Source organism: Gossypium hirsutum, chromosome D07 (genome assembly GCF_007990345.1).
Source record: "Gossypium hirsutum isolate 1008001.06 chromosome D07, Gossypium_hirsutum_v2.1, whole genome shotgun sequence".
Taxonomy (NCBI): domain Eukaryota; kingdom Viridiplantae; phylum Streptophyta; class Magnoliopsida; order Malvales; family Malvaceae; genus Gossypium; species Gossypium hirsutum.
This window is the reverse complement of record NC_053443.1, coordinates 55,604,719-55,616,389: the sequence shown is the minus strand read 5'-3', so window position 1 is coordinate 55,616,389 and position 11,671 is coordinate 55,604,719. Positions and strand designations below refer to the sequence as shown.

Genomic DNA, 11,671 nt, shown 5'->3' with positions numbered 1-11,671 from the left:
AGATCCAATGTGAGTAGGACTGCAACATTTAACTCGTGTTATTTAAATGTTAAATGAAAACTCTAGTGACTACTCTAAACAAGCCTTAACTATTAAAGTTTATTTATTACATTTAAATACCAAATATATTAAATGAAATAATTTGGATAATAATTTACTTTCACTATAGTTCCACCAAAATAATAGTTTTAACATCCTATGATTGCCTTTTCAAGGACATGTGACATTTAAAAATCAAACTATTTTAGGTAGGATTGGGCTGGGCTGCACTCTCTTTGCTTTCAATATGCTATGATTGCCCTTTTTGTAACAAAGAGAAAGAAAAAGTTAAAAACTTTCAATTTGCTATGGTCCTACACTTAAATGTAATTAAAGGGTTGGATCATATTTGCTCTTTTCGACATAATGTCTAGAATTATTCATAGTTTCTTTCCAACTTATAAATAGGAAAATAATGCGTTTCAGCACACTCGAATCTACATCCTCCTATGTTGACAATAATTTTCATACCAATTGAGTTAACGCTCAATCGACTTTAAAATTTTATAATAAAAATATCAAAACTGATTGAATTTAACTATTTAAGGGTCCCATCAAAAAAAGAAGGAAAAAATGGTCCAACCTAATTGATCTGAAATTTGATATGATGTTGGGAGGTATGCTGGGCCATGGAGGTAAAGGACAACCATGTGTCTCACCATAGCAAAGGACCCTTATCTTTCTTGGTGGGCCTTCTTCACAAATGATGTCTCCCCCAATTCATGCCCTCATTTCTAAGAAATACTAATTATTATTTTACTTTTGTATATTTAATCTATATTTTTCTAATCATATATACCAATTAATGGTCCTTTTGTTACTTATTTTCAATGCTATATTTATCTTATGGTGAAGAAAATAAGTTTCGTAAAATTTTTGTTTTGATCACTTAATTATTCAAAAGTTTTCATTTAAATTATTGGACTGTTAAAATCGATATTATATAGTTTTCTCTGTTCGTACAGTCTATATCAATCGAAAACTCTCTTTCTTCTTCTCTTCTACAATTCAACTTTTTTTCATGAAGCAACTTTTAACATCACAAACCTGCGAACCGAAATTTAAATAGCTTTTTCTCTTATCTCCAACATTGACCGTCAGATCGACCTAGATCTAAGGTATGTTCTTCCACTCATCAATAGGTATTGATCCACCGTACTGATCGTCGAATCGTCGCTTGGAGCTCATTGACGGAACTTTTTAAAAATAAAAAACTTAATAGCCTAGTGACTTAAATAAAAAATTTTGAATAGTTCAGCTACTTTAACGAAAACTTTCGAATAATTTAGTGACCAGATTGTAAGTTCTTTTAGTTAAGTAATCACAACAAAAACTGACTAATTGTGTAGTTTACCCTCAAGAAAAGTTAAATAATCATTTATAATTCACATCTCTGTGCCAATTATTATTATGCCCTCCACAACCTTTGGATTGTACTATGTTATGATAATGACCCCATAACATATAATAAATAAACCTTAGAATGCTAGTAAAAGGTAAAAAGGAAAAAATATATAGGACAATCCATTATACCTAAACACTAGCCGAAGAATCATTTTTATAGCCAAAAGAAAGAAGAAGACTAGCCTTTTTTTCTAGTGTACCCTAAGACCCTACTCCCTACATAAGAAAATAAGATCAATGTGGTAATAATTTTTTTTATGATGATTGAGTAAGATTTTAGGTTTGAATTTTGTGAATAAAAAAAGTTGTAAGCACTTTATTCTCATTTTAAGATTCAATTTGACTCGTGTAATACCCAAAATTTTAGTCTTTGAGAAAGTATAAGTATTTAAAAGTTGGATTAAGTATTGGGAGAGAAAGTATGGATAATGAAATTTAGTAAGTATTAAATTGCAAAAATTTGAAAGATAAAGGACTAAAATATTTTTTATGAATGTGATGTGGATATGTATTGAAATGGAGCGTTGGAAAATCAAGATAGGGGCTAAATTGAATAAAGTGGAAAATTATAGGGACTAAAGTGAAATCTTTCCGTTTTATGGGGGAGGAAACTAAATGCAATTTTTTTTTCATTTTTAATTTGTATTTAGGGACATAATGATGAGATTAAAATCCCATAGCTGATAAGGTGGAAAGTTTGGTGGAAATTATTGTTGAAAAGTGTTGACATTTGATTGGAAATTGAAAATAAAAGGATGAAATTGAAAGAAAAAGAAGAGTGATATTTATGATTTGTGAATAAAGTGAATATGTGAAACAAAAATGTCATGAATGCGTTTATGTGGTTCAAAGTGAATAAATAATATGATACAAAGTGATATTTCAAGTATGTTATATGAAAGTGATATATGAATAAATGCCTTGATGAACTCAGAGGGAATATGATATATGATAATTAAATGATTTTGAAGTTGTGTGGGGTTGGGGGTTTGAATAGGAACCAGGTTGGTGATACGGGGGTTTGAAGGGGATTAGGAGAGGAAGTATTGAGTTATGTGATACTTTTACTAGAGTTCTCATATATTTCTCTGGAGTTTCCATTATCAAAGTTTCGTTATAGGGTGGGGGTTCATGTTTGGCCTGAATCTTTGCAATGTATCGAAATTATTGAACTCCTCTAAAACTCATTAAGGGCTGTAGAAGTGATACGTGTTTTAGTAATACATGTGAATTAAATGTTAAATGAAGTATGTGAATTAAGTGTTTATGTTATATTTGCGATATGAGAAAAAGATCTTGATATGTGAATCTAAAAGTTGTTTAGTGACTATACGTGTTAAAGTAAAAACTATAAGTTATAAAGTTAATTTAAACGATTTTATGTTTTGGAAAATGAATTAAAAGTTTAAGTATATTATGTGAATAAATGTTATTAAAATTAATAAATTGTATACATATAAAATGGTAAGATTGAATTCAATTGAGTACTTACTAAGCTATTCACATAGCTTAACACGTTTGTTTAAACATGTGGGTGAAAGAAAGTAGATTGAAGATACGAGAAGGATTTCTACATAAAGATCACATCAGCTCTCAAAGTTTCAAGACTCTTTTAATATATGATCTTGGACTATGTAAGTTTATTCATTAACTTTCCCCCCAAAAAAGTTATTCATTAACTTTGTAAGGATGTTTGTTATTATGGAAATTGATCCTTTTATTGAGAATTTAACTGGTAGAAGAGTGATTCTCGTGTTTGATATATTAAAAGTATTAAATATAAAATTTATACATAAATTTTGGTCTAATGTACAATTTGATATATGAACTTTGATTTTGTATAATTATATACATTAAGCTTGAATTGCGATTCGTATGTATACATGAAACTTTGATTTTTATTAAATTGTATAAATTTAAATAAATGAATACATACATACATACATACATACATACATACATACGTTTATTTTCATATTGTATTAATATAATTGTTTGTATATGTTATATAACAACGTAATATAGTGCTAATTCGATAATGTCGTTAGTGGTTTTTGAAAACTGAATCAAATCAAATTTTCATGTATAAAATTATACAAAATCAAAGTTCACATATGACATTGTATGTTGGATCAAAGTTCATGTATACTTTTGGTATTTCTCCCTCAGCTAAAAACTATGAACTTTCCTAATAATGCGATTCCTTTAAATATTTGTGGGAAAGTAACTTTCCCAATATGTTAAAGTTTATAGGCATTGCAATTTTTACGGTAATCTTGCTATATGTTCTAATTATATCTAGGTTTTTTGATATAATATCTAAATTTATCCATATTCTTTTTCTAACCCATAAATAGGAGGATATCACGCTTCAGCGCACTCGAACTCACATCCTCCTGTATGAATAACAATGTCCATACCAATTGAGTTAAGAACTTTTACACCTTTTTTATCATTGTTTGTAAAGATGTTGATAGCCCCACGGTGTCGGAAACAAAGTCACCATCATCCTATATTAGATTAATAAATTTTAAAATATAATTTTAATTGAAATGATAAAATTCAACTATTAAAAATTATAATATTTTGGTTTCAAATTTTATTATATAATTTTAAAAAAATTATATAAAAAATAAAAGTATTCTCAAAATAATATTTATTATTTTGTAAAATTAAGATTCTTTCAGTAAATTCTTTACTGAATTGATACTTGGTCGATGGATAACACCAATTCAATAAGAATCTTAAATATGAGTATAAATGTATTTGTGATAATTTGTGTGTGTATGAGATTAGATTCTTTGATTAAAGTTGCATAATTTCATCATTTCATGAGTACAATTTGAAAAGGAGAAAGAAAAAGAAAATGCTAATCAAATCACTTTATTTGGTCCCCCACATAGGCTCGACTCTTTTGAAATTTGGTATTTGATTCTTTTAGTTAACAAATATATAGTTTGTACATGATGTAATGTTATTAACTAGTAGTTAAAAGAATGGCCCATGGGCCAAATTATATGGGTGCGAGTAAAGAAACAAATTAGGTCTAAGAAATTATATAATCGAGTGTCATAAGTCGTATATTAAAGTTCGTAACAAATATATATAGAGTGCCTCATGGTGGTCAACTGATTAAGTGTAGTTCGTGTAATCCACTTAAACTGACTCGATTTGTGGAACATATGTAAAAGTTCATCTATTTGAAACCTTGGTTGCCCAGTAAAACGTTTTAATAAAACTATAGTTACCATGATTAATGTAAATATTAAGGAATAAAATTATATAGAGTTTAAATCCCTTGGGACTCTCATTTTGTAGATAAGCACTAATTTCAACTGTTGTTGTGATTTCATCTATACCATTGGATTTGGGGAGCTTAACTATAAACAGAACCCTTTCCTTTTATTTTGTAATCATCCTTTGTATTTCATTCATAGTAATTAAATATATTTGAGAGTATGTACTCAAACACCTTTGGAGAATTTTCATTAAGAATTCTCACTTTCAAAAGTAAGATTAATTTAAGCGGATTTGAAACTAAAATATTGCCTAAGGCCGCAAAGTCTGTGAAACTAAAATTCTAGTTAAAAATATGTAGTTTGGACATGATGTAATGTTATGGGTTAAAAATTATTGGGCTCTTATAAATGTAATAATCTCATATTTATTCTCTTTTTCTACTTATAAATTCTAACCTTACACATACAATCTAAATAGAAATAAGAAACTCTAGGAAAACAATAATTCAAACTATATTTATATTATCACTTTTTTAATTATATTTTTAAAATTTTGTTTTTAATAAATTTTCAAATTACTTTAATTCTTCTCATACCCTTCTTGTAATGTCATTTTTTTAATTTGATATTTTAATAATTACATTTTTAATATGTTTTTTTAACTAATAAACTATATGTTAATTATTTTGATAGATCATCCAACCATTGCACCAATATATCTGACACTTAGTGCCTATTCGGAATGCTTGAAGAAAAAATTGCACTCCGCGCCTCATCGATATGAACCGAAGTATAATATTGTATATTAATCCTATGGCATGCCAACTATATCTTACTCTGTCAACTAAGAATGTAACCATTGATTCTAACACACACACGCATATATATATTCATGGTCACATATTATAATTTTATGTAATACTCATTTTTACCATGCTCGTCGCTATCCAATCCACAACATTTCTCATAAACCAAATCATGAGACAAGTAGAATTCTTACCTCAAATAAATTGGTTTGTAACAAATCATGTATGTATGTATGTATGTATGTATGTATGTATGTATGTATGTGTGTGTGTGTATGTATGTATGTATTGAACTCAAATCATTAAAGTACAAATCGTATACATTACTCATCTACGACTCTTGCATTTCCTTTCTCTCGATACGACCCGATGTTGTCTTTAGCTACGTTCGATAATTCAATCATAAAAATGATGTTAGATTCCACTCATTCACATGAATATATATATAATCAAACATATTTTGCATTTTATTCATTGTAGTCATTATATATGAAGTACTCATATTTTTCGTTATTTAGCATCAAATCAAAATCTAATTTCATATCCTTTCATTAGGGGCTTTGTACTTTTAATCCATAGCATAATTTTATGAATTTTTCAATTTATTTAATTTAGCCTCTAATGTCACAAAATTAATTATCAAACCTTTGGATAATTGCTAACTATGTCCTCAAGCATTTTTTAATTTAAAATTCAATAGCAATTGAACTTTTTATAATTTCGTCCGTAAACTTTAATTAATGATCTTTCTTGGTTAATTTGGTAAATCTATCTTTAATATTATTCATACTAACTCCTTAAAGATTCCATTTTGTCATTACAAACTCGATTTACGAAAATAGGATTTCAAAACCGCATTTTTTAACCTTGTCTAAAATTGGGTCATTACACCCTTTAGCAATGCTATGACAGACTTTGAACTCTCATTTAAAAGTTGGATTTATCTTTTGAATTATCTTGAGTAATTATCTCACAAAACCCTTCATAAACAAGTCTCTGAATAGCTTCAAATACTTTAATCATGATAAGGATAATGATAAGAATAAGAAACTTCTAGCTCAAACTCTTCTCATTCAAGTTAGTCGAATGGATGAGGATGATTAATCCATATTCTATAGGGTCATGAGCCGCAGATCAAAGCTTGTGACGAATGTACACAAAGCATCCCATAGAGGTCAATTGATTAAATGAGGCTCATTTGACCCACTTGAACTGACCTGATTCGTGAAACACATGGAGAAACCCATCTACTTGAAGCCTTTGTGGCCCAGTGAAACACTCCAATAAAACTAGAGTTACCAAGGTAATTATTGTAAATCCTAAGGGATAAGATTATATAGAGTTTAAATCCTTTAGGACTCTCATATTGTAAATAAGCACTAATCTCAATCATTGATGTAATTCGACTTATACTGTTGGATCTGAGGGAATTCAACTATAAATAGAGATTTTTCCCCTCATTTGTAATTTTTCCACTCTTTGAGTTAAAATAATACTTTTGAGAGCATTAACTTAAACACTGGGTGTGCTATTTTTTTCTTGTGACTTTTCTGTTTGAATTCAAGTTCCTTAGTCTTTTCGATTTTGTTTCTGCTTTGTTTTCAGTGCCTTAGAGAATTTAAGCGAGAATTCTAATTTTTTGAGAGTATGGTTGACTTAGGCGAATTTGAACCTAAGAAATCGCCTAAGACCACATGATTCGCCAGACTAAAGCTCTAGACTCGTAACACTAGCGCGAAATTCATCAATTTAATGAGATGTAATCAAGGCTCATGTGATAGTCAAACATGTCAACTACATAACTTTGGTTGCACCATAATTATTGTTGTATTTATTGTTTGAACATCAAGTGAAACAAGCACTCAAAATTTTCAACAAATTGAGTTTTACATAGGCAACAGAAATAAAATTACATTGCCGCCACACATGCATCGATTTGCCACTTATAGTCTGCTTGTAACCAAATTAACTGCTGTCAACTTTTAGTTGCAGCGAATAACAATGAGTTAATAGTGTTATTAATTTAATCCTAAATGAGACGAATTTAAAATTCTAAAGAGTAGAGGGATTGAATGCAAATTTATACCAAAGATTCTGAGTTGTTGTTTGACGCGTGAACCACTCTAGGACGAAAAAAAAAAACCTCTATTAAAATAGTCACTTTTGTTTGAAATGTTACGTTTTAGTCACTTACGTTAGCGTGTTATAACATTTTAGTCACTGAGTCGTTAATTGCAGTTAACGGTGTAATGGTAAGTTGACGTGGCACGTTAAACCATCATTTCAAACAAAAAATTTAGTTTAAATTATACAATCAGTCTCGTAATTTTTTTGTTTTATGTTATTTTAACTTTCCTTTTTTTCTCCTTATTTTTCATTCACTTGTGCTTCTTTGGGAAGAAGAAAAGAAAAAATAAAGAAAAAAAAGAAAAAAAATTAAATTGTTCAAAAAAGAGAGAGTATAGGGACTAGTTTTAACAAATAGAAAATATAGAAAAATTACGTTAAAAGAGATGGAAAAGCGAGAAATAGAAGAGAATGAAAAACAAAGAAAAGAAAGAAAATTAAATTGCTCAAAATGAAAACATATGGAGACTAATTGTATAATTTAACCTAAAATTTTTGTTTGAAAATGATGATTTAACGTGCCACGTCACCTTACGTTGCACCGTAAACGGCAACTAACGACTCAGTGACTAAAATATTATAACACGTTAACATAAGTGATTAAAACGTAACATTTCAGATATAAATAATTAAAATGTAATATGAGGTAAACAAAAATGACTATTTTAATAGGTTAGGGAAAAAAAAGAAAGAAAAGAAGACCAAGCCCGTTCATTCCATCATGTGGGTCAGCCCGTTCAATCTAATGGGTCATTTGTTTGGACCAACTCGGGATTTTGGGAAAAAGGGAAGGGTATTTTGGTGATTAAAGTTGAAAATCCCATCGAAAATTTTTGAAATGTCGAAATCGATGAAGTTTCCCACCTAAAATTAACCGCCATTTCATTTTCCAGCATTTAAAATGACGACCAAATCTCAAGCTAATTAAAAATCCCTCAAAAACTCTTATCCTATTCTTTCTTGTTTTCACAGTTTCTTCACTCACTGGCCCAAGTCTCTCAGGTCTCTCTTTCCTCCATCTTTTATTTCCCTTTAATACATTATCAATTCAATTTTATAAACGTTTTTGAGAATTTCTTTGACTAGATCTGATTAGTATTTAGCAGATCTGGGTTTTAGTGATGTTTTGTACGAATTTAAATTTAAATTTAAATGTTTTTTTATAGGTGAACGGAGATGGCAGGAAAAGGTGGAAAGGGGCTTTTGGCGGCGAAAACAACTGCAGCTAACAAGGACAAGGACAAGGATAAGGACAAGAAGCGTCCGGTTTCTCGTTCATCTCGTGCTGGAATTCAGGTGATTCTCAAAATTTATCATCGTTTACTTGGTTTTATGCTAAGAAATATAGCATCGTCTTTCTATATCTTTCCATTGTATGTTTTAAATTATACGTGCTTGGTCCCTTTGGGTTCATGAATTGTAGATCAAAATAAAAGGAGTAAATCGGAAATATACGCTTTTAGTTTTATTTTTGTAGGTTTGATAATTGTACATCTTTTTATTATTTCGTGAAATATTATGAGATAATTTCTCTCCATATTTAGGTATTATATAAGCTTAAAGGCTAAACAAACAACATTTAAAGTTTAAAGTACTTGTGGTTGATGATCGAGACATTTGCAAGTTGTTCATTTTTTTGTTAAAAGGGCCAAATTTTAGATCTTAATAGTTTCTCTGAAGATGCTGGACTTGTCCTTATTGAGATTAGAGCAGTGTTACAACCGTACTTTTTCACATTTTGTACATATTTACTAGGTTTATATTAAACTTATGTTTTTTATGAGAATGTTTGAAATGAAAAAACAAAGAATAATCTATTTTTATTTTTGTATATGGGTTTTCAATGATTTGTTGTTCTTGTTTGTCATATAGAAAAATATAAGTCTAGTTTGTAGAAAATTTAGAAGCTAGGTTGAATTTGAGCGAGTCTTTAATCTTTTGTTTTGCCCTATGTCCTTTGTTTCATTTCTCTTCTCTCTAAAGTGTTTTATTGCATTGGTTGGTACTAAGATGAACTTGATGAATCTGTCAGCTAAGTATCTATATATTGTGTAGCTGATTATCTTTGACTAATATGTTCATGTGTACTTGGTTAATTGCAATGTAAGTCTTGGTTGTAGCCGTATGCCTTTTTCTCTCAACAACACCAACCCTTTATACACTTCATTTGTGTTGATATTAGTTCCCAGTGGGTCGTATCCACCGTCATCTCAAGTCTAGGGCATCTGCAAATGGGAGAGTTGGGGCCACAGCGGCTGTTTACTTGGCCTCTATTCTTGAATACCTGACAGCTGAGGTTCTTGAGTTGGCTGGAAACGCAAGCAAGGATCTGAAAGTGAAAAGAATCACCCCAAGGCATCTGCAGCTGGCTATTAGGGGGGATGAAGAGCTTGATACCCTCATCAAGGGTACCATTGCTGGAGGTGGTGTTATCCCTCACATTCACAAGTCTCTAATCAACAAAACTACCAAGGAGTAGTAGTAATGTCTGATTTTAAACTAGATGTTGACTGTTGTGTACTTTTTATCTGTTATGTCAGTGTGTTATTTGTAGGCTTTGTTTTATCTGTCTAGAACATCTGGTCAGTATATAAGTTGTAGTAACACTCTAGGTTCTTGCCTTTGAACTTATATCTTTGTTTAGGGTAGGGATGATGATGATGTTTTGTTGGATACTTTTTAACTGTGGTTTTCCTTAGATATTTTTATCACCTTCTGGCTGTGAAGTTCTAATATTTGCATATCAGCCTTTGCTCTTTTGTTTAGTTGCATCCTACTGCATGGCATGGTCACTCATTTTCTTTCATATATTCACCATGTAAGCATTTCTTGAGATTAAATTATATAAATGTGACAGTAGGTGATATAGATGTGTTTAGTTAATTTTAAGTGAAAGGTTTGATGGCCAAGTAAATAATTTAAAAAGCTTGGCCAATTTTGGTAAAGTTAAGGTATTTTTTTATAGTTTACAGAGATTAATATTTTTGGAAGTTTATACTTGTGTTTTCTACTAATATTATTTTTAAGATTTGAAAATAGGTTTCTTTGAGTGTAATGTTGGGTGATTTTTAAGATTTTAAAATTAGATTGATAGTTGAATTGATTAAGCCATCAATGTATTTGATTTGATTGAATAAATTATTAAAAATTATAAAAAAAATTAATTTAATTGATGATTAAATAGATTTTTAACTTGTAAGTGTTATGTTTTGTATGAAATGCTTTTTTTTAATTATAGATTTTTGACAGTTTAAAATTAATATGGTCCAATTATTATAACTTGTTTGATGGGATGATGAGATTTGGCTTCTCAACTAAAATTTTAAGTAAATTAAGAAAATATTTATTTTCTTTATTTTTTTTAATTCATTCAAACACATAGAGGTGTTTAAGTGGTTGGTTCGGTTATTAATTAAATTGAATTGTATAATTTTTTAATCGTTAATTGAATTAAAATTTTTTGAAAAAAAAAATCAAATTGAAATATTTTGATTAATTTGGCCGATTAATTGAATTGATCAAAATTTGTTTGTTTTTGTCTTTTGGTTATAAAATAAGTATAAAACATATAAAAAACATATTAAAATTAACTAAAATATATGTTTTTGTCTTGAAAGTTAACCAAATTAACCGGAATTTTATGTCTTGAAACATTACATATGTTTTGAAATTAACACATAATATTAATTATTAAGTTCGATTAATTATCCGATTTCAACCAAATTAACCGATAATTGAAATTTCAAAAAATCATTAATTGACCTCTGACCAAACTAAATTTGACCACCGGCCGATTAATCAAATTAAATCGATTTAGTCGATGAATTCAATTTTAATCGAAATTTGAACACCTCTATAAATACAATACAATTATTTATCTAATTTTATATTTTTGTTAGCCTAGTTGGACTTCGGTGCTATTATCCAATTTGAAAGTTGTCTTTACTCCTTATAGCTGCATAAGCATCTACAAAATTGCGTTCTTCATAAAGATTCCATATTTCTTTCATTTATGTACACATTCAAGCTTTAGAAGCCTAAATTTTGGACAGATCT

The 11,671-nt window shown here is 29.2% G+C and overlaps 1 protein-coding gene across 1 annotated transcript; it reads left to right on the top strand.

Annotated features, from left to right (window-relative positions):
• Positions 1-8,425: 8,425 nt before the first annotated feature.
• LOC107941646 (histone H2A variant 1) lies at positions 8,426-10,326 on the top strand. The gene is made up of 3 exons (XM_016875222.2): positions 8,426-8,617; positions 8,782-8,911; positions 9,798-10,326. The coding sequence occupies exons 2-3, from the start codon at positions 8,792-8,794 to the stop codon at positions 10,092-10,094; spliced, it is 417 nt and encodes a 138-aa protein (XP_016730711.1). The 5' UTR covers positions 8,426-8,617; positions 8,782-8,791; the 3' UTR covers positions 10,095-10,326.
• The last annotated feature ends 1,345 nt before the right edge of the window (positions 10,327-11,671 follow it).

Excerpts from the sequence above, each read along its gene's own strand:
- LOC107941646 (XM_016875222.2), top strand. The coding sequence starts at position 8,792 with ATGGCAGGAAAAGGTGGAAAGGGGCTTTTGGCGGCGAAAACAACTGCA. Across the intron at positions 8,912-9,797 it reads CATCTCGTGCTGGAATTCAG|TTCCCAGTGGGTCGTATCCA; the intron begins GTGATTCTCAAA and ends TGTTGATATTAG.